Source organism: Quercus suber, unplaced genomic scaffold (genome assembly GCF_002906115.3).
Source record: "Quercus suber isolate HL8 unplaced genomic scaffold, Cork oak 2.0 scaffold_118, whole genome shotgun sequence".
NCBI classification, from domain to species: domain Eukaryota; kingdom Viridiplantae; phylum Streptophyta; class Magnoliopsida; order Fagales; family Fagaceae; genus Quercus; species Quercus suber.
Window position 1 is genome coordinate 228,015 of NW_027069583.1, and position 24,151 is coordinate 252,165.

The window sequence follows — 24,151 nt, forward strand, 5'->3', positions numbered from 1 at the left end:
TCCAATAAAAAATTATTGAATGAGTTTGTAGCCTTAGGCTACAATCGATTTTGTAGCTAAACTTTATCCTAAAAGTTATGATTTTAAAAAGGGGATCAGATTGGCTGGTTGAATCAGAACTCAAACCTTTAATCAGTCTAATAAAAACCATAAAATCGGTGATTCGACATTAGAAACTTGTGGTAAAAACATAGAATTAGATTATATTTCGGTTATTTGACCATTCCAGTTTTAAAAATCATGATAAAAGTATAAAATTTAATTATTCAAAACAATTTTATTCATTTAATAGATATAGAATTAATAGTTTGGTAATAATTAAAAATAAATAAATGATAAACCATTATACATTGATATAACATAAACATAATTTGTTCAAAGATGAACTTAGGTCATAATTTTTTTTCCTAGAGTGATATTTTGAAATTTAGCATTTTGTATCATTGGTAATATCACAATTAAATTTATACAAGACTTTATGTTTTTCACTTGAACATTAAGTTAGAGGTCTTGTATTTTCATGAGAATTTAGATATTTTTTAGAATTATAATCTAAAAAAAAAAAAACTAAGAATTTATAAACTCTCAAAAATTAAAAGTTTCTTTCATAAATTCATACATAATCGCAAAATCATCCAATCAATAATGCACATTATACTCCTATTTACATCAAAATCAATTAGTATTTAAATCTAATAATAAAAAACAGTTATTGATTAAAATCCCATGGTATCTATTAGAAAAAGTGATTCTAAAAAATAAGTGTTATTATTGAAAAATGAGGAAAATGAGGGCTAGGGGCATATTCCCTGTATAAATAAAAAAAAATTAGGGGCCAACCCGCAAATATGCCTAAGTATACTATAGTGTTACACTCACACAGTGCTTGGTGGTAGCTTTTACTTACTAGTAGTATTACTATTACTTTACTTTCAGTTCCACTTTTTATTTTATGCGAAAGCTAAAAACTGTGGGCACTCACGGTGCTGTTGTACGCAACTACTCATAGCATAGATTGATGGCGAACTCTCTGCAACGCAGTATCTGGAGCCATGGTCGTGGTCTCCGAACCACGCTAGTCCATTGGTCCAGACCATTCTCCGCCGACGCACTGGTCGAGAGAAAGCCTAGTGAGATCGGCGTCGTCTCCGGAATCCCCGATGAACACCTTCGTCGCAGAGTAAACCTTTCTTCTTCTTTTTTTCTTGGGTTTCAACTTGATTCATCTTTTTTTGACTCAGTTTCTGATGAATAACATTCTTTCAATTTTTCATTTTTAATAGATGAAATGAAAATTTGACTTCTTGGGATTTGGGTATATTTTTTTTTCTTGCTGAGATTGAATTACTATTGCTAAGTAAACGTGAAAATTGAGCTGGTTTTTGTGTGTGTGTGTGTGTGTGTGTTGATAATTTGATAATTGTGAGCTGGGTATTTTACTTGCTAGTGTTCTGGGAATTGAGGGGAGCTGGGAATGTTTATATTTAGGCGGATTGGAAATGCGGTTTAGTACTGATAGGTTAAGGTTTTCTTTTCAAAAGTACTTTTTTTTTTCTTCAATAATTTGAAGTGCATTGTAGGTTGTCATTTACGCGCCTGCTAGAACTGCGACTCAACAAGGATCAGGAAAAGTTGGAAGGTGGAAGATCAATTTTATGTCGACACAGAAGTATGTTCTTTTTTATCTGTATAAAGGGTTGTCATTTTTGTCTAGAAATTTGAATTCTCTTTCAATTCAATGATTTTTTTTTTTGTGGGAGGAATGTGTTCTAATTCGATTCGTAATGCGTAGGTAGGTAAATACTGTTTGTTTCGTGCAATCTTGTGTACTATATCTAAAAAATTAAATTCTTAAATTTTTTAAAGTTATAAGAATTAATATTGAATTAACATTATTATTACTACTAGGATATATATAAATTTTGGAAGTATGACATACTTTAGGTAAAAAATATATATAAGTTATGATTTTAAAAAGGGGATCAGATTGGCTGGTTGAATCAGAACTCAAACCTTTAATCGGTCTAATAAAAACCATAAAATTGGTGATTCGACATTAGAAACTGGTGGTAAAAACATAGAATTAGATCATTTTTCGGTTATTTGACCATTCCAGTTTTAAAAATCATGATAAAAGTATAAAATTTAATTATTCAAAACAATTTTATTCATTTAATAGATATAGAATTAATAGTTTGGTAATAATTAAAAATAAATAAATGATAAACCATTATACATTGATATAACATAAACATAATTTGTTCAAAGATGAACTTAAGTCATAATTTTTTTTCCTAGAGTGATATTTTGAAATTTAGCATTTTGTATCATTGGTAATATCACAATTAAATTTATGCAAGACTTTATGTTTTTCACTTGAACCTTAAGTTAGAGGTCTTGTATTTTCATGAGAATTTAGATATTTTTTAGAATTATATTCTAAAAAAAATCTTAAAATAAAAAACTAAGAATTTATAAACTCTCAAAAATTAAAATTTTCTTTCATAAATTCATACATAATCGCAAAATCATCCAATCAATAATGCACATTATACTCCTATTTACATCAAAATCAATTAGTATTTAAATCTAATAATAAAAAACAGTTATTGATTAAAATCCCATGGTATCTATTAGAAAAAGTGATTCTAAAAAATAAGTGTTATTATTGAAAAATGAGGAAAATGAGGGCTAGGGGCATATTCCCTGTATAAATAAAAAAAAATTAGGGGCCAACCCGCAAATATGCCTAAGTATACTATAGTGTTACACTCACACAGTGCTTGGTGGTAGCTTTTACTTACTAGTAGTATTACTATTACTTTACTTTCAGTTCCACTTTTTATTTTATGCGAAAGCTAAAAACTGTGGGCACTCACGGTGCTGTTGTACGCAACTACTCATAGCATAGATTGATGGCGAACTCTCTGCAACGCAGTATCTGGAGCCATGGTCGTGGTCTCCGAACCACGCTAGTCCATTGGTCCAGACCATTCTCCGCCGACGCACTGGTCGAGAGAAAGCCTAGTGAGATCGGCGTCGTCTCCGGAATCCCCGATGAACACCTTCGTCGCAGAGTAAACCTTTCTTTTCTTTTTTTCTTGGGTTTCAATTTGATTCATCTTTTTTTGACTCAGTTTCTGATGAATCACATTCTTTCAATTTTTCATTTTTAATAGATGAAATGAAAATTTGACTTCTTGGGATTTGGGTATATTTTTTTTTTCTTGCTGAGATTGAATTACTATTGCTAAGTAAACGTGAAAATTGAGCTGGTTTTTGTGTGTGTGTGTGTGTGTGTTGATAATTTGATAGTTGTGAGCTGGGTATTTTACTTGCTAGTGTTCTGGGAATTGAGGGGAGCTGGGAATGTTTATATTTAGGCGGATTGGAAATGCGGTTTAGTACTGATAGGTTAAGGTTTTCTTTTCAAAAGTACTTTTTTTTTTCTTCAATAATTTGAAGTGCATTGTAGGTTGTCATTTACGCGCCTGCTAGAACTGCGACTCAACAAGGATCAGGAAAAGTTGGAAGGTGGAAGATCAATTTTATGTCGACACAGAAGTATGTTCTTTTTTATCTGTATAAAGGGTTGTCATTTTTGTCTAGAAATTTGAATTCTCTTTCAATTCAATGATTTTTTTTTTTGTGGGAGGAATGTGTTCTAATTCGATTCGTAATGCGTAGGTAGGTAAATACTGTTTGTTTCGTGCAATCTTGTGTACTAGGCTTTCTGCTGAGCAGCCTCAACGATCTATTAGAAATGACACTTACATGTGCTTAGACTATATTACTGATATATGCATAATCGCTAAACTATATCAAACTATTTATGTAAGACTATAAATTAATCTTTTCCTGAAATTTTCAAATTTATACTAAACTATTTGATGATTAAAAGTGAAATCCCGAAGTTTATTCAAGTGATTTATTGTCAATGATTATTCTCTATTTTGTGAATACTTCCTTAAATTATTTGCAATTTAATGAATTACCAGAATAACCAAGAAAGCTAAAATGCTTCACTTTTGCTGTACAATGTCTTTCTTGAATTTGGACCAAAGGGGAATGAACATCCTTTACACATTCAGGAAACTAACAGTCAAGCACAGGTTTATGGGTAACACATGTTACAATGTTTTCTGCCCTCAAATGTTTTGCGAGGAGCATGCAATCAAGTCCTTCTATACGAATTTTAGTGCTCAATATTACTGGAATAATTATTTTATCACCTTTATCGTGTGATTAATGTTCCTACTAATATGTTTGTAGGTGGGAAAATCCATTGATGGGCTGGACATCCACTGGGGATCCATATGCCAATGTTGGTGATGCTGCATTGAGTTTTGATAGTGAAGAAGCTGCAAAGTCATTTGCAGAAAGGCATGGTTGGGATTATGTGGTATGTGTTATTTCCCTTTTTAATTATTTGCTACTGCAAGGGATTTTTTTTATAATTTTTATTTTAGGTAAATTACACTATCCTCCCTCAAGGTTTGGGAGAATGTCAGGAACCTCCTCCCATTTTCAGAAATGAGTTTTAGCCCCCTATTCACTATTTTGATGAAACAACCAAATTATTCTATTTTTTTCTTGTATGCTTTAAACTATTTTTGCAATTGCACATGCTTATACATTAGTGTTTCTTGTTTAGGTGCGTGTTTTAGCACAAGCAAGTTCAGTAGTTCACATCTTTAAGTTTGTGAGGGTTCTAGTCAATGTATGATTGTTATTGGACATGAAATATGAGTTGTGAATGTGCCTTTTGTTGTTCCCTTGTCTCAATTTTGTGTTGTTAGTAGCTTTATATCTGCTGTCTGCTTGTCTTGTATAATGCTTTTCTACAGTTTGGGAACTTTAAATTTGACGGCATTATGTTCTATTACCTTTTCTTTTTTTGAAACTTTAAATTTTTGTGTCAATATGTTCTGAATTTTTATTTTTCAGTTTAATTTCTCTGTCGTAAAATGCTTGTAGTTTCACTGTTGCTACTTTGCCTTCAAATTGTTTAAATTATTGGTTGAAAACTCCCATTGATAGTTCTTTGATGAATGCATATTTTTTTCTTTGACCTCAAGTTTTTGTTCCCATTTATCCTATTGACAACAATTCCTGAATTCATCTGCAGGTTAAGAAACGCCACACACCATTGTTGAAGGTTTGAGATTCTTCCACTCTCCTTTTGACAGTTTTAGCTATTTTCATGATCCTACGAATAGCTGAATTTATATCTTTAGGGTTATTGTTGGACTGGGGGACTCAACAATAGTTGTTAGATTTGACATTGAGATAACACTTTTTGGCTGGCGATAAGAATAGGGAACATGCTTGATTTTTTTTTTTTTTTTGAAAATGGAGTTATTAGGTTGAGGTTTTGGGTTCAAGATGCATTGGGTGTTTATGTGTTAATTATAATAATTAAGAGAAAAGAATTGGGTCCAGATGGGTTTACTATTGCCTTCTTCCAGTCTTGCTAGTTTGTGGTAATAACACTATAATGTTCTTCTCTGAATTTTATGATAAGTGCTTTTTGAAAAAAGTTTGAATGCTGCCCTTAACATTTGTGACTTTAATTCCAAAGAAAATGGGGGCTATTGAAGTAAAGGATTTTAGGCCAATTAGCCTTGTGAGTAGTATATATAAAATTTTGACGAAGGTGCCTAATGGTGGGAGGCTTGGGATAAGCTTTAGACATCCTAAATTCAAATCCCCACGAGGAGTTTCCATGGATTACCTGATACACAGTTCTAGCAAGCGGAGTCGTGTATCTAGAGTTTACTCCCCAGGGGTGGGTCCAAAGGACCTTTCCTTGGTAAGGTTCCATGTCATCAAAAAATAAATGGCAAAGGTTTTAGCAAACCGATTGAAAGGGGTATTAGAGGAGATGGTGTCTGATATGTAGAATGCCTTCTTCCTAGGGCGACAAATTCTTGATTTGGTCTTGATAGCAAATGAATGTTTGAATAGTCATCTAAAATCTAGCAGACCAAGGGTGCCATGTAAATTGGATGTGGAGAAGACTTGCAATCATTTAAATTGGGATTTTCTGCTGTGTGTGGTTCAAAGGTGTGGTTTTGGTGAAAGATGGATGAAGTGGGTGGGGTGCTATATTTCTACTGTAAAATTCTTTATTTTGGTGAATGGCACACCTACTGGTATTTTTGCTAGTAGCAGAGGTGTCCAGCAGGGGGATCCATTATTCCACTTTCCCATTGCTGTTTGTGATTGTCATGGAAGCTTTGGGTAGGATGATTACAAGTGTGGTGTCAGGAGGGTATCTGAAGTTTCCGTTGACAATTTGAGTGGTGAGTCGTCAAGAGTTTTGTAGCTCAATTGATTGGCACCTCTTGGTGTTTTCAATAGAGACATCCAAGGTTCAAATCCCCCCTCCTCCAACTATTGAATTGTCAAAAAATTTGAGAGGTGAGTCATTTCTCTTCTCTTTGTGGATGATACACTCATCTTCACTTTGAGTAGGATGATGATACACTGAATGAGAAGCCACATGGATTCAGGTGGCTGAAATGAGTTCCAGCAACGCTAGTGGAAGGAGCCAATAGTTGATAATATAATCTATGGTGGCAATGAAACTTAGAAAGAGAGTTCTTTTGAATAATCAAGGGAGAAAAATGTGATTGGCCAATAGTTGATAATATAATCCAAGGAGCCAATAAGAAGCAGCCAATTTTAAAAAATAAATCAGAAGTATTAAATTTGGACGGGTTGGGTTTGTTGGGTGGGTTTTTCTCACACTCGACACCTGCCTGAATACTAAATTTCTTTCTACTTGTTCAAACCCATCCACGACCCTTTAGGTCAGGTTTCTGGGTTATTAAGCACCACTGTCTGGAATATTGATTCATTGTGGCCATGTAAGGCTTTGGGTCTTATTTTTCCGGGTTAGCCTAGAAGATATTCACACTGAATACAAAATCTGTTGAAGATGATTAAAGACCAAATAGGCCAATACCCACTCTAGGCTAGTAGCCAAGGCTTCCAACTACATCCACGAGGTAGGTGAAATATGCCATGGTAAAGCACAAACCTATAATAAGTTGGTCAATAGCTCCATTTGGAAACAACATATTTAGCTTTTTGCTAAAAATGTGTTAAAGTGTATTTATACCTTGAAAAAAATTGAAAAAGTGATAAAAAGTAAGAAAAAGTAAAGTTTTAAAAAGATATACATAACTAGAAGTTAAAAGCTGAAGTTGATGCCAAATAAACTCTTAAGTTTGCCAAAACAAAAGTCTGACTAGCATTTTGCAAGGTTTTAAATGAGCCAAGCCAAATTGAGTCGAATATTAAAAGTTTAGATTTATTTATTTAGTTCTATGTTGAACACAATTCAAGCTTGAACTCATTACTAAACAAGATTACAAATTTAGGCTTAGTTCATAACATGTTTAACAAGCTTGAGTTTATTCACAAGCTACTTGATTACACTTACATAGTGTAGGGGCCTTTCATGTTTTTGGGTTAAGGCTTTCTGCAGTGGGTAGGAGAGTTGGGCTTGGCTCATTATCTCCACAGGATCTACTTAGAGTCAGTCTGTGCACAAGACAAGAGAGCCCAAACCCTAACTTATTCAATCTTATTACAAGATTAGGCCATAAAGTTGTACATTTTGGAGGAAGGGTTAGGATAGCTACTTTTCATTCAATGAAATTAAAAAGAGTGGGTTTGTTACGTGAGGGAAAGAAAAGATTTGTCTATAAATGCATGCTGTTTTTACCGTTTACACCCTTCTATTTTATTAAGTCGTACTTCACTCTTCTTTCATTTTCAACTCTTTGTTTAGATTGCCTAAGTCACTACCCCCCCTTCCTCTTATGGATATTGTTCCTATTTATACACCAAATCAAGCTTGTGTGATTTCTCTCTTTTACCCTCATTGCTCACCAACCATTTTGTCCGCTGCAATCACTCTTTAGAGGTGCCCACTACCCTTCTGGTTGTATGGGGTTCAACCTCCACTACCTCTAAGCATGTACAACGTTTTCTCTTTCTTCCACTACGTATCCCATGACAACTCTCATCCATTTCATTTTCTTGTGTACCTCTCTCTCCTCTTTGAATGGTAAAACCTTGGGTCTCTTTCTACTAACCTCTCTAGCATGCCTCAAGTGCTCCCAATCGGTTTACTACCTATTTTGGATAAAAATGCTTTCCTAGCAAAGCACCTCCTAAAAGAGGTCTTGGCAAGATACAAGATATATACTCTTTTTCTCCCTCCACCAAGCTACACTCTCTATAATTTCTTTAGCCATGGATCCACCTTTCTTACATTGATTGGGTACAAGTTGGTGGTGCTTTGGCTATTACATTTTTGCCTTTTCTCTTCAGGCCTTGTTTTTTCCTTTTCCACGCAGTTTTTGTTGTTGTTATTTGAATTTTTTTTTTTTTTGTCCCTTTTATTTTGTCTTTCCATTTGCGTTTGCCCCTTTGTAGAGAATGGTGTAAGTTTGTTGGGCTTGCCTCACCTTGTCTTGCTGCCAATGGGACTTTCCAGGTCTCTCCCTATTGTTGTCCATTAATTCTTCTTTTGCCCATTCAAGGCCCGTTCTTATTTCTTGGAGAGGGTCATCTCACCATGGCTAATTCTTCCACGTTGCCCATATCACGTAGTGGGTCGATAAATATTCCTCTTGCTTGGGCCACACTTATTCACTTCCTGGGCCTTAGGGGCATGGCCCTATTGATTTGCTTCTATCCTCTAATTTCTTTTGTCTTTTTCTTGGTTTGGTTTGGGAGTTTTTGCCACTGGCGCTTTGGGTCCGTATTATCAAAAGTGGGTTTCAACAAATGGTAAAACTATGACTAAAATTTTTTACTCCTTAACCAATTTATGAATTTTTATTACAAATAGAAGTTTTATATTATTAATAACATATAAATAACAATTTGATATTATATAGACCTATTTACAAATTAGTAAGTTCATAATAATTCGAAACTCTAAAAGCTAACTTCAGTAGAGCTGGGCAAAAATCTAAATGATTTGACATAAAGATTATTCGATGTAATTTGTTGAGAAGGGCAAAAGTGGTTGGACTTGTTACCAAGTTTAGTCACAAACGAACCAAGACCTAGACAGTTAGACCCATGCAACAAATACCCACCGGTGCAAGACCCACAACCAACGCAAAATTCTCCGCTACCAAAACTCACAAACACATCATGCTCAAAGTTGTAGTGATAATAATAATAGTATTATGCCCAAGTTTATATTTTGGAATTGAGATAATCTTTGATGATCTTTTTTTGAGAGACAAATATCATCTCTAATTAAATGACATTATATGTAAAAACACCCTTTTTTAATGACCATTTGTTTTAAATTTTACATTGGGATAAAAAGAATTAATTAATTATTTGGCTATGAATCAATCTAATGAGGAGAATTTATGTTATGTCTACTTTTCAAATTTCTCTGATCTCCACAATTTGCGAATTTTCTACATATTAAACCCAAATGGTGATAGTTTAGTTTACACACTAGTTTATTGACAATTTGAGTTCTCTAATATCTAAAGCATTTGTGTCCTGTTGATATAGTGAATAAGTCTATATAAATATATTTTTGGATAAGTTTACATATAAAAATAATAATATTATATATAGTTAAAATTAAGTTCATATTCATGGCTTGTTCATAAATATAATATAATATTTGAGCTCGGCTTGATAAAAAAAAAGCCTAACAAATGAACATAAAAAATGTATTTTCCTGAGTTTAACTAAGATGTTTATAAATAATTTGGTTCATTTACCAGCATTTGCTCCACATCAAATGGTGTTCATCAAACATGAAGTTATTTATGCATGAGTTAAAATCACAATTCAAACGTACTATACTTTGGAACAGCTAAACCCTTACAAGTCAAACCCTTTTTGTTAAATAGATGTATACATAATTTAGCCCACTAGTACTAGTGACACAGCAATCTTCAACCAAGAGAGTAAAACAACCCAATCTTCTACCAAATGAACAATAAAGCAGACATTTTTAGAGAGAATCACCATATCATTCATTATTCTTGTGTTATCAAAGCATCTTACTGTTATGTGCCATCCAAAAGAAAACCAACTTGTAAGTAATCCTATCTCAGAAGGATGCAATAACTGATTAAGACAGTTACAGCCAACTTTTTCTATATATTATCTAAAAAATTTGCCAGCTTTGAAGTAAGCATCAGCAAGCTGATATCTTGCACCACTTAAAATACAACAAGACTCATGACTCCAAAACTCCAATGCAGCCATACGCTGGTATTATCCAATACTAGTAGCTATTTTTGAAGCCTTAACAAGATGGCAGACTAATCTAACAAAACTGCACTCCAAAAATATGATGCAGCAAAGTGAAAGACATCTAGGACATACTTTCGGATCTTAATATAGATTAAGATAATTTTCCTAACTGTGGTATTGCAACTTCAAATGACTGCCCTATCAACAGTAATTCCACTTGTATCAGGTACCAGCTTTTTCATATAATACTTGGATTTACGTGATAGATTGATCTTTCTCCTCTTCTTCTCTGGTATTGATTCAAATGAACATTCAGAGAAACCACGCCTCACAAACCTGTAAAACAGAAGGTGGAAATCCAATTTTTAAAATTAAGCATTTTACTAAACAGAGTTGTTTCTGCATGGCAGGCTGGACACCAGTAAACATGACATCTTCCAATTGTGTTTTTCCTGGGCTATCAAATGCACAATTCTATGCTAAGGAATGGAGTTGTAACCATCAATAATCAGAGCTCTCCCTAAGAAGCATCTTAAACAGATTATAGTAATAATAGGAAATAATCCCCTCCCTTAAAACCATACTCCCATAAACATAGTAGACTAAAACCAACAGATCTATGAATTGTCAATCAGGTAAAAGAAAAACATAGGAGTGATGACAATGCTTTTCCTAGAATTATGAAATTCATCAAGTGACAAACCAAAGTTGGACCAGTACATGTAATGATATCAACTTAACGACAAAAAATCTGTGCGTAGAAAGAATATGTATCCTACAAGTTTAGGAGCAGAAACACTCCTGCAGCGTTAACCATACAGGCTTTTTATATAAATTTTATCAAACACATTGCAAGTTGACACAATTAGCATACATTTATGGAATTAACATAAAGTAGTAGGTGGTTGCAAAAATACCAATCTGCAGTTCGGGTTGTAAGCAGAAAAAGCATCTCCAATCCAAGGGAGGTCGCCTTCCTCTCAACGTAATCTGTAGGTATTTATTCTTCAGTTATATAATTGCAGGAAAAGAAAGAGTATCACAAACAGCAAAGCTTGTATTTTAGAAAAGAGAAAGAAAGGTGGGGGAGAGCCCGCAGAAACCACAACCAACCTGGAACCAATCCTATATCGAATCTAGAGCTTTGGTTTTTCCTAGAATTTGTGATACTTAATACATATAAGATTAAACCACAGGTCATACCAATCAAATTACTTTTTTTATTTTTTTATTTTTTTAATGTAAACGAAAATGTTATTAAACATAAAAGCATCACTGGAAATTAAAAAAAAAGTTTTATATTATCGAATGAAAAAAATCTTAAATTAGAAAATAGAAATCAAATAGAAAAGGATTCACGGACCAAGCGGATCCTGAAGCGTCCCTCTCAAACCAAGAAAAAGAGGTTGAAGAAGATTCTAGGAGATTAGACATAAAAAAATGTAGAAACAAAAAGCAATATAAGACTAACACGGAAGCAGAACTTGAGTTATATAATTTTCTTATATATATANTAAGTTCACGATTTAGATGGTTTTTAGTCAGCATGTGGCTAGTCTTGTGTTGTTGTATCAACGCATGACCTAAGAAACATAACATGATCATAGCCATCCTTAGAATACTGTTTCATCTGCTTGTTCAAAATATCCATATCAGCCCTAACTATTGTAGAACCCTTTTCTGTTCTGGTTGCAGGTGAAAACATATGCAGAAAACTTCAAGTGGAAGGGTCCCCCGAAAACTGAGGATCCCCAAAAAACTGAGGAAAACTGATTTTATTTCTCTCACTGATCTTTTCTGTTGGTTCTATCATAAGGCAATGGGGCATTCAGTTTTCCTTTGAAAGTCACTCATCCCGAATGAATTCCTTGATTTTAATAAATGGGAGTTATGGTTGTACTCTTTTTGTAAAATCATAGCAAGTTTAAGTTGCATTCCCTGTACAATTAATTGATTGGACAGTTGTCTCTTGTGTCCTCTTTCTTTGTATTCAAAGGGATTACTACACCAGCTTTGTTTCCTATTCCTTTGTTTGACGTTAAGTTGTTCATGCTTTGGTTTACAAACCTTGCTTTGCAATTCTGCATTGGAGGAGCGGATGCCATGTGTTTCTGAAACTGCTATCCTATCGATAATCTGTTTAAAAGGTTAGGTGCTCAATAATAAATATTAGGTATGGAGCAAATGGTTTCCAGAAGTATATTTAACTCAACTTTGAGGTACCTTGCTCATCACCAAAAATGCCTTCGGCCACTGGCCTAATGATACGTAATCTTTCATTTTTGGAGAGGTGATGTGGCATGATGCTGCTGGTGTCTTGAATTGAAGGATCCTTCAGCTTTGGGTTCTTATTTTTCCGGGTTGGCCTAGAAGATATTCACACTGAATACAAAATTTGTTGAAGATGATTAGAGACCAAATAGGCCAATACCCACTCTAGGCCAGTAGCCAAGGCTTCCAACTACATCCACGAGGTAGGTGAAATATGCCATGGTAAAGCACAAACCTATAATAAGTTGGTCAATAGCTCCATTTGGAAACAACATATTTAGCTTTTTGCTAAAAATGTGTTAAAGTATATTTATACCTTGAAAAAAATTGAAAAAGTGATAAAAAGTGAGAAAAAGTAAAGTTTTAAAAAGCTATACATAACTGGAAGTTAAAAGCTGAAGTTGATGCCAAATAAACTCTTAAGTTTGCCAAAACAAAAGTCTGACTTGCATTTTGCAAGGTTTTAAATGAGCCAAGCCAAATTGAGTCGAATATTAAAAGTTTAGATTTATTTATTTAGTTCTATGTTGAACACAATTCAAGCTTGAACTCATTACTAAACAAGATTACAAATTTAGGCTTAGTTCATAACATGTTTAACAAGCTTGAGTTTAGTCACAAGCTACTTGATTACACTTACATAGTGTAGGGGCCTTTCATGTTTTTGGGTTAAGGCTTTCTGCAGTGGGTAGGAGAGTTGGGCTTGGCTCATTATCTCCACAGGATCTACTCAGAGTCAGTCTGTGCACAAGACAAGAGAGCCCAAACCCCAACTTATTCAATCTTATTACAAGATTAGGCCATAAAGTTGTACATTTTGGAGAAAGGGTTAGGATAGCTACTTTTCATTCAATGAAATTAAAAAGAGTGGGTTTGTTACGCGAGGGAAAGAAAAGATTTGTCTATAAATGCATGCTGTTTTTACCGTTTACACCCTTCTATTTTATTAAGTCGTACTTCACTCTTTCTCTTTTCTCTCTTCTTTCATTTTCAACTCTTTGTTTAGATTGCCTAAGTCACTACCCCCCCTTCCTCTTATGGAAATTGTTCCTATTTATACACCAAATCAAGCTTGTGTGATTTCTCTCCTTTACCCTCATTGCTCACCAACCATTTTGTCCGCTGCAATCACTCTTTAGAGGTGCCCACTACCCTTCTGGTTGTATGGGGTTCAACCTCCACTACCTCTAAGAATGTACAACGTTTTCTCTTTCTTCCACTACGTATTGCATGACAACTCTCATCCATTTCATTTTCTTGTGTACCTCTCTCTCCTCTTTGAATGGTAAAACCTTGGGTCTCTTTCTACTAACCTTTCTAGCATGCCTCAAGTGCTCCCAATCAGTTTATTACCTATTTTGGATAAAAATGCTTTCCTAGCAAAGCACCTCCTAAAAGAGGTCTTGGCAAGATACAAGATATATACTCTTTTTCTCCCTCCACCAAGCTACACTCTCTATAATTCCTTTAGCCATGGATCCACCTTTCTTACATTGACTGGGTACAAGTTGGTGGTGCTTTGGCCATTACATTTTTGCCTTTTCTCTTCAGGCCTTGTTTTCTTCCTTTTCCACGCGGTTTTTGTTGTTGTTATTTGAATTTTTTTTTTTGTCCCTTTTATTTTTTCTTTCCATTTGCGTTTGCCCCTTTATAGAGAATGGTGTAAGTTTGTTGGGCTTGCCTCACCTTGTCTTGTTGCCAGTGGGCCTTTCCAGGTCTCTCCCTTATTGTTTTCCTTTAATTCTTCTTTTGCCCATTCAAGGCCCGTTTCTTATTTCTTGGAGAGGGCCATCTCACCATGGCTAATTCTTCCACGTTGCCCATATCCCGTAGTGGGTCAATAAATATTCCTCCTGCTTGGGCCACACTTATTCACTTCCTGGGCCTTAGGGGCATGGCCCTATTGATTTGCTCTGTCCTCTAATTTCTTCTGTCTTTTTCTTGGTTTGGTTTGGGAGTTTTTGCCACTGGCCCTTTGGGTCCGTATTATCAAAAGTGGGTTTCAACAAATGGTAAAACTATGACTAAAATTTTTTACTCCTTTACCAATTTATGAATTTTTATTACAAATAGAAGGTTTATATTATTAATAACATATAAATAATAATTTGATATTATATAGACCTATTTACAAATTGGTAAGTTCATAATAATTTGAAACTCTAAAAGCTAGCTTTGGCTCTATAACCAATATAAAGATGGGAAAAATCTAAATGATTTGACATAAAGATTATTCGATGTGATTTGTTGAGAAGTGCAAAAGTGGTTGGACTTGTTACAAAGTTTAGTCACAAACGAACCAAGACCTGGACAGTTAGACCCATGCAACAAATACCCACCGGTGCAAGACCCACAACCAACGCAAGATTCTCCGCTACCAAAACTCACAAACACATCATGCTCAAAGTGTAGTGATAATAATAATAGTATTATGCCCGAGTTTATATTTTTGAATTGAGATAATCTTTAATGATCTTTTTTTGAGAGACAAATATCATCTCTAATTAAATGACATTACATGTAAAAACACCCTTTTTTTAATGACCATCTGTTTGACGTTAAGTTGTTCATGCTTTGGTTTACAAACCTTGCTTTGCAATTTTGCATTGGAGGAGCTGATGCCATGTGTTTCTGAAACTGCTATCCTATCGATAATCTGTTTAAAAGGTTAGGTGCTCAATAATAAATATCAGGTATGGAGCAAATGGTTTCCAGAAGTATATTTAACTCAACTTTGAGGTACCTTGCTCATCATCAAAAATGCCTTCGGCCACTGGCCCTAATGATACGTAACCCTTCATTTTTGGAGAGGTGATGTGGCACGATGCTGTTGGTGTCTTGAATTGAAGGATCCTTCGGCTTTGGGTTCTTATTTTTCCGGGTTAGCCTAGAAGATATTCACACTGAATACAAAATCTGTTGAAGATGATTAAAGACCAAATAGGCCAATACCCACTCTAGGCTAGTAGCCAAGGCTTCCAACTACATCCACGAGGTAGGTGAAATATGCCATGGTAAAGCACAAACCTATAATAAGTTGGTCAATAGCTCCATTTGGAAACAACATATTTAGCTTTTTGCTAAAAATGTGTTAAAGTGTATTTATACCTTGAAAAAAATTGAAAAAGTGATAAAAAGTAAGAAAAAGTAAAGTTTTAAAAAGATATACATAACTAGAAGTTAAAAGCTGAAGTTGATGCCAAATAAACTCTTTAAGTTTGCCAAAACAAAAGTCTGACTAGCATTTTGCAAGGTTTTAAATGAGCCAAGTTATATAATTTTCTTATATATATATATATATATTTTTTTTTTTTTCTGGAGTTCAACTTGAAACTTGTGTAGAGTTTTATGAATTCATGATCAAGTGCAAGAAACAAAGTATATAATGTATTCTATATTCTATATTCTCTGTGAGATGTGAGATGTGACTGCAGCATCTGAAAGAAGCTAAACTACTTTAGACATGACATATAATTGGGCAGAAGCAGTTCATGTGAACAATTACAGTAATTTTTTCCCCTCTATATGTCAATCTCCAACAACATTAGTTTGGAGCAAATTATCACCTCATGTTTATGATATACTGAAGCTTCCAAAGGGTTTCTAAAAAGAATGTTTCTAATAAGTCATTTTTATTACTACTTGTGACCCAGCCATGGAAGATTAATTTGCTATAACTTTGCAAATTCGCCTATTGAAGAATTATTTTATGGGGTCCACTTGTGAAATCCAATTTAAGTAAAAGTCATGCGGTTATAAAGGTCTAAGCACGAGTCTTTTAAGGTTAAAAAAATTTTTTATTTGGGTTTTTATTTTATTAGTTCAGTCAATTTAATATTCAGGGGCAAACCTGTAATTTCAATAATTCTTGAGAATTAAGAGTATTTTGGTAATTTAGCTGAGTCTTGAATCTTCTAGGAGATCCAAAGTATCTTAGATTTTATTTTATTTGGGTCCAACTTAGTAAATTTATTAGGTTTTAGTTTACTATTAGTACAAGGAAGAGTCTTTATATATATATATATATATATTTATGCTCAATGTATTTAAAGGAGGTGGACAGTTGATTAATAAAATTATTGAGTATTGGGCCACCTTGGCCTTAAGGTTTTTCTTCCTCCATTTTCTCTTCTTCTTTTCTTTCTCTCAGTTAGTGTTCACGGGTACTGTTTATACAGCCCTTGAACATCATTAAACCTTCTCTTTTTTCTTCTTCCTTAAAAAACCCCAAATCAACCCCTTTCTTTTACCTATCAAAACCCTAGAAGCCAACATACTTTCTTCTACCAAATAGCCATCAAATAACTCATCAAACCATCTTTTAATTCCTACAACCCGTAACCCTTTCTCAACAACTCTAAATTCCTTGTCCACAAATCCTCCTAAACTTTAATACGTTTCACTCTATGGATACATATCTAGATGTTCCAGAAGTACTGTAAGAAGGGAATACTTAAAATCATACCAAGTAATTTGTCACCCTGTCCTTGTCCACGACAATCGGGAGAAACTGCAATGGCAGCAACCTCTCCACACTTCTCCTCAAAGAAAGGAAAAAGAGCAGCACAAGCAATGATCTGACCTTCTCTTTCAACAACGATGAATGAATCCAATGCTTCAAGAAGCTATTAACACAAAATATGTGAAACAAATAAATAATTCCAGTTTAAGTAAAACTACCAAACATTTAGTCTGTTTTGAGTTTTAACATTTGTAAGAACATCTGCAAAATAATATCCAGACCTGTTGAACAAAAATATGAAAGGGCAAGGGTGCAAACCTCTTCATCAGTCCGGCGAACCAATGTTCCAGCTTCTTCCAAGGGTAGTAAGATTTGTCTTATTCCAGAGAGATCTTTGACCATAGCCATCCGGGTTCCTTCATACATGTCACTAAGAATAGAATTTAATGCACAAGTTAGTGAATGGGAGGAAGAACAGCTTGATGAAGTATAGATCAGCATCATGACCGCATGATTCTTACAATCAAATGTCAACTGCATAGATTTGGTGGCAGATTCCATGCCATTTCAAGTACAACTTCTGAACAAGGGATCACTTCAAGGTAAATGTAATTTTCAAACAATCTATCTTCCATAACTATTTTGATTAGTTTGTTGCAAATAGATTCAATCTTCCTTATTTCTTAAATTTATTTTACTCATAGGTCATTTGAGTAGGAATCATGAGATGACACTAAAACTGCTTAGCGCTATACTGTCTTGAAGAGCTAAACTTGAGAATGAAAACTGTAAAACCATTAAGCTTCACGTAGCTAACAAATAATATAAGCAATTGAAATGGGATAACTATGAGGAGGTTCTGACTGAAAAATAAAGTTGGAACATCTCAACTGATTTTTTTTTTTTTTTTTGTAGATATTGTAACATCTCAACTGATGATAAAATATTTTTTGAGGACATTGAAGATTTCTTCACATCTTTATTAGAGAAAGATCAAATTATTCTAACATTTAGTATTAACAGAAATAGAAGAATAAGGAAGCATGAGGAAAATACCTCCTGCTCTTCCTCTTCCCTCTTCNTTAAATTTATTTTACTCATAGGTCATTTGAGTAGGAATCATGAGATGACACTAAAACTGCTTAGCGCTATACTGTCTTGAAGAGCTAAACTTGAGAATGAAAACTGTAAAACCATTAAGCTTCACGTAGCTAACAAATAATATAAGCAATTGAAATGGGATAACTATGAGGAGGTTCTGACTGAAAAATAAAGTTGGAACATCTCAACTGATTTTTTTTTTTTTTTTTGTAGATATTGTAACATCTCAACTGATGATAAAATATTTTTTGAGGACATTGAAGATTTCTTCACATCTTTATTAGAGCAAAAGGTGAGATAGCTCTTGGGGTCAATTGGGTGTCTTCATTCAAGTGACAATAAATAGAAGAATGAAACAAAGTGAGAACGGGCATTTTCAAATTTCAGTTTTCACCAAAGTACCTTGTTTTTCTTGTTTTGTACCCAAACAAGTTACCAAAACATGATATGAGGTAAGCTCTTACCATAAAGGAAAGTCAACCAGATAAGTTCTGATAATAAAAGTTCCGCACTCCCACTAACCACCTATCACTTTAGAATAATTCTCAGCAAACCTTTACCACCAATTCTATTTTTAAGGGGTCTGTTCCTTATGATCAGAACTTAATACGGGCTAATCATCAAATGATTTCTTACATTGAAGAAAACTGGAGCAGTTGGGTAAAAGACCGAGAAAAGAAAGGGCAAGTTAGCAAAACAGGTTAGCCAGGCTCACTTATTAGCAAAGTTTAATGACCGACCTTTCAAAGGGTAATTGGCTCAAAGGAAAAAGGAAAAGAATAAATGCAACAGGTCTGCAAGGAAAGGTACAAAACCCACTTGGGCTTCTTGTGAGGAAAGTTATAAGCCTAAAAATTACTTAACCAAGGATAAGGAAACTACTAAAGCTCATAAGTTGATGTGCAAAGCCAAATCACAATAACCCCCCCCCCCCCCCCCCCTCTCATCCCAGCAGGCAGGGAAAATACATAAGTAAATAAAATTTGACTAAGGACCTTTTGAAAATTATATGTAGTATCCACATATCAGCAGTGTACAGAAAAAAAGATCAATTTTGATTTCTTTTATTGGAAAGTTTCACATGCACCCAGTGAACAACTTCACTCTCCATCCTATTATTAAGGAAGGAGGAAGTGCCACTGCCAGTTGAGCAACTCATTGGCAATTTCATTCGCTCTTTTTTTTTTTTTTAAATTATTTATTTATTATTATTATTATTTTTAATAAGAATAACCTATATAAAGGGCAGGTATGTGTTACTACTCAGATTCTGTGCTCATTATGGTTAAAGAGACTAACTGCAGTAAAATTTTCTAACAAATTCCCAAAAAAATGACAAAATATAAGGGCATCAGCATTTAGGAAACATCCACCACTACTGATGTTGATGCAAAGAAAATGTGTCTATCATGGACTTACCCGGCAAACAAAAGCTGCAGCAGCCAATTCTGAGAGGTAACCATTTAATCGACTTTGCCGCTCATGACCTCCAATAGCAAAACCTTGCTCACCAGTCCAAAGTCCATTCCCATTGTCAAAACCAACACCATTATGAAAGGTTGGATTATGCCTTTCACTAAAAAACTTCCCATTCTGCGGAGAAGGGACAGCCCCATTAGAATTATTGAGTCCAGGAGAAGTGAAATCATTGACTCCAACAGCTTTCACATAGTTAGCAGCTATCTCACTTTGTTGAGCCCGTTTACGGATCAACATATCTGCTTCTTGAAGAGACAAGAAGCGCATAAGGTGCCCACTTTCATTCAGAATTGGACCATCTATGATGCAAATAAGCTTGTCTGCTCCAATAGCTAATGCACAAGCCGTTGCGACTTCATATGTGCTGAAATTTATAAAAGCATAAAGAATTTGTTATCAATAAACAAACTTTTCTTAATCTTCTTTTTTTTGGTGGGAGATAACCCTTCAGTCAACTTATCAGATGACACTGGTTAATGAGGCTCAGGTACATTATAATTTACATGCAAGGGAAGAAGGAGATAAACATAACCAAATTCTTGCTACCAAAACAAACAAAGATTACAAAACTACCAAGACAACACCCCTAGGCCCTAACCAAATAAAATTGAAAACGAAACGAAGATTCATATGTTCCAGAATCAGGTAGAAGAAAAGCATACAACAACACAGATAAGAAATAGAAATAATCAACGATACCTATCAAAAGCTATGTAGCTTACTTGCAATTTAAAACTTCTCCAGAGCTGGAATAGCCCAAGTTGCTTAATATAACTATACAACCAGCATCGAGCCTCTCACGCATGCGAGAAACATCGACTTTCTTAACTTCACCTGTTGCCCCATAATCAACACCATTTACAACTCCTCTTCTCTGTAAATGAATTTAATGAGCCTCAGACCAACAAGCATATAGTAGCAATGACAGAAAACCCACAACCCAAAAAAGAAGCTCAGAAAGGCCACCAATTCTTTAAAAGAAAAGGAATCGGATGTGGGTCTCTGAAGACATAGCATAGAGAGTATATATCCTTACCTTGGCTGCAAGAAAGTTGCCACTGGCAACACTAACACCAACTTCATGCCAACGACTACTCTCACCATGTCGACGAATGTCACATATGGAGGGCCCAGGAGAAAGTTTTGCCTCAAGCATCATACGAATCCCCCCCGCTGCTTCCATTGCAGCCGCTAGCGCTTCTTTGTCAGTTATCCTGTATTGACCAAGATACTTGGCCTCGGTTCCTGCAAGAATTACACACCTGCTCAAGTTCTATCTAAGCATTTCATCTAACAGGGGAAAAAAAAATAAACAAACAAAAATCAGAAGCAGGTAAAGAATATATTATTTTAATAAACTGGCTTTATGGGAAAATGGATTAACAGAAAGACAGAATGATATCATTCAATTTAAAATTTTGACCCTTAGGCTCAAAATTGCACATGTACAATAAGATACATAAAGGCTCAAAAGCAACTAGGTCCTCGCTGACCTCTCTCTTCCAAAAGCTTGTCAATCTGCACATGGGTCCCTGGAACAATCACAAATCTTATCCCGAGATGATGAAGAAAAGCAATATCCTGCATAAGATATATTTGCGCTATAAAAATGTGAACCCAGAGACAACTAATCATGTTAATAAACATAGCTTGGAAGGGCAACATATTAGGTGTACGCAGACATAAACTCGTTATGGCAACCAAAGAATCATACTTTTAGCTTGAAAAGTCTTCAAGCATTGTAGCAGAGATGCAAAATCAAATCCAACATAAGCGTGGGAGGGCTTCTCAGTGTTTTCTAGCTGACAGGTTAATGAGTTTTCCAGCAAGAACATGAAGGATAATATATTATTTTAATAAACTGGCTTTATGGGAAAATGGATTAACAGAAAGACAGAATGATATCATTCAATTTAAAATTTTGACCCTTAGGCTCAAAATTGCACATGTACAATAAGATACATAAAGGCTCAAAAGCAACTAGGTCCTCGCTGACCTCTCTCTTCCAAAAGCTTGTCAATCTGCACATGGGTCCCTGGAACAATCACAAATCTTATCCCGAGATGATGAAGAAAAGCAATATCCTGCATAAGATATATTTGCGCTATAAAAATGTGAACCCAGAGACAACTAATCATGTTAATAAACATAGCTTGGAAGGGCAACATATTAGGTGTACACAGACATAAACTCGTTATGGCAACCAAAGAATCATACTTTTAGCTTGAAAAGTCTTCAAGCATTGTAGCAGAGATGCAAAATCAAATCCAACATAAGCGTGGGAGGGCTTCTCAGTGTTTTCTAGCTGACAGGTTAATGAGTTTTCCAGCAAGAACATGAAGGAGCCAGGCCAAAAGCCTTGTAGCTCAACTGACACCTCCAAATCCCCCCTCCCCTATTGTAACTATCGAGATATCAAGAACATGGAGAAACCAGGTCTACCTGTCACTTTAAGGCCAGGCTCTCCATTTCTGATTTGAGCCCCAGAACTGAACGGCTTTCTTTGGCTTGTCTACAGTTGGGAATGGGAAATATAAAACTAAGAATTTTGGGGGTGAAAGGATACAGGTGGGAGGGTAGTGAGAAACATTGTGTTGAAAATTACACACTTCCAGGAGGAAGATAAGAAATTTGTGGAGACCCTTCAGGAAGCTCAGCCACATATTTACTTCCACAGAGACAATGCATTTGTCTATCTGTGTAACTAGTTCCTACTTCCTAGTCCTTGCTTGGATACTATACACAATGATACTAAGAAAAAGAGATACTATACACATGTACTTTTCACTCTCTCTTAAAGTTTTACAACCTAATCATATAGAGACTGCTACTTTCCAAAAAAACACTCAAATGCAGAATGCTTATTGTAATTGCAATTCTCAAAAGACCCAATAAAGTTCAAGTATAGCTTAATTTGAATTTGCTAATTAGGGAACAAAAGCTAACAATCATACTAGAATTATTCTTCTCTTGCATTTTCTCACTAACCAAACAAATAGTTTATAGAAAATAGAGGACGTGCCTTGAGAATGGGATTCAAGAAAGGGCTGTCGACAATTTCACCGGAAATGATGACAACGAAAGTGGCACCCCTGTGGGCCCACAGGTACGGCCACGCCTCCCGAAACCACCGCACGAACTGCTCGTCCTCCCTCGAATCATAGCTCTCTTCTGTCTCCCACTCTGGCCCGCCAAGCACATTGCACCTCGTCGAAATTCCCTTCTTGCCCTTCACTCCCGCTAGCGTCAACGGTCTCAAAAGTTCGCTTCTTTCTGTCCTGAAATGGAAGCTACGGGAAGGAGGACACCAAAGAAGCCTGCTTTTCGAAATGGGAAGGTTTTGGATTGGACTGTAACAGCTCGAAATCGAAGCTGCCATTGAAACAACAAGTTCTGCTTCGATGAGAGAGAGAGAGAGAGAGGAAAGCTCAGGGCACGTAGTAGGCTGAGAAAGAAGTGTGGCAAAGAGAGAACGCCATGGCTGACTGGTTGGTTGGTTGGTAATAGTGATTAGTTGTGGCGGTGGGACCCAGAGTGAATCAGAAAAGAGGTTTGTCTAAGCCGCCGCCGCCGCCAAACCTTTTTGTTTGGTTGAGTTCGGATTTTCCCAGTTGCCTACAACTGTTTCAACTCTCAGCCTCGAAAGTTAGAGGCTAGCGAAGCGACAATAGTACAAGGCCCAGACCAGTTTGGTGTTGTTTTTGTTTTGGCATCGTCCATGTTTGAGTCCTTTTAGTTGGTATGCTGTCTTGAGTCCGCATTGTCCATGTTAAGAATAAAAGGGTTGGGCTTTCAATTCAGACAGCTCAGCTGAAGCTTAGCAATACGGGGCTACCTTAACTTTCCTACCAAAAATACTACTGTTCAAAGTGGACCCAAACCGAATGTCCATAAATCATAATTAACGTTGCTCTCTCTCTTTTTTTTAGTCATCTTTTTCTTTTCTTCTCTTTCCTTTCATGTCAATTTTCTTTACTTTTTCACATAGTGCTAACACATTTTTTGTTGATCAAGTCCAAATTTCATTCCCACCAAACTATGTAAAATTATATAAAAATACCTAATTATTAAAATAATCGTGTAAATTTATACAGACAATATTTATTTTGTATTTAATTTTTTTTTCAACAACGTAGTTGCAGGAGCGGATAGGAATGAGTGTTTCAATTTTCTTTTCAATCACATTAGCTACAGGTTTGTAAATAGTATTGGATATTGACTCATATTTAAAGTAGACCACACAAGCCCAAAAGGAGGAAGATATGAAAATTTGGGTGTCAATGTCATCAACTTTTTTCATAAGAGTGGTAATTGCTAATTGGAAAACAGGAGGCTTGGATTGGCGTTATGTGGAAGCATATAATTTTTGGGGATAAAAAAGAAATAAAGTGTGATTGAAGTTCTCTAAATTGTTTGGTAGAAAAGAAAAGGAGCGGGGTCGAATGTTTTCCACAGCTAATCCGTTAAAATTTTTCCCCCTATTAGTCTGTCGGCTGTCCCACATTGGATGAAAGCAGAAAAGAAAGTGAGAGTGGTATTAAGTATGCGTTTGTCATTGATGATTTTTGCTAACTTATTTTATTA

General features: G+C 35.2%; 2 protein-coding genes and 1 non-coding gene across 3 annotated transcripts; 2 read left to right on the forward strand and 1 right to left on the reverse strand.

The window, feature by feature from the left end:
- The first annotated feature begins 897 nt into the window (after window positions 1–897).
- Window positions 898–1,619, forward strand: LOC111997219 (uncharacterized). Its single transcript, XR_010629862.1, has 2 exons — window positions 898–1,180; window positions 1,581–1,619. It is a non-coding gene; the product is annotated as an uncharacterized LOC111997219 (transcript).
- Window positions 1,620–2,822: 1,203 nt separating this feature from the next.
- On the forward strand, window positions 2,823–12,320 carry LOC112031038 (NADH dehydrogenase [ubiquinone] iron-sulfur protein 4, mitochondrial). Its single transcript, XM_024063717.2, has 5 exons — window positions 2,823–3,077; window positions 3,476–3,564; window positions 4,273–4,402; window positions 5,129–5,158; window positions 11,950–12,320. The coding sequence occupies exons 1-5, from the start codon at window positions 2,916–2,918 to the stop codon at window positions 12,025–12,027; spliced, it is 489 nt and encodes a 162-aa protein (XP_023919485.2). The 5' UTR covers window positions 2,823–2,915; the 3' UTR covers window positions 12,028–12,320.
- LOC112031033 (probable amino-acid acetyltransferase NAGS1, chloroplastic) lies at window positions 10,125–23,332 on the reverse strand. Its single transcript, XM_065775721.1, is given in 10 exon segments — window positions 10,125–10,590; window positions 11,172–11,244; window positions 16,991–17,150; window positions 17,306–17,465; window positions 18,948–18,969; window positions 19,462–19,931; window positions 20,290–20,441; window positions 20,604–20,812; window positions 21,564–21,651; window positions 22,590–23,332. Coding segments are annotated over 10 exon segments (1,842 nt in total). The 5' UTR covers window positions 22,947–23,332; the 3' UTR covers window positions 10,125–10,439.
- Window positions 23,333–24,151: the final 819 nt, after the last annotated feature.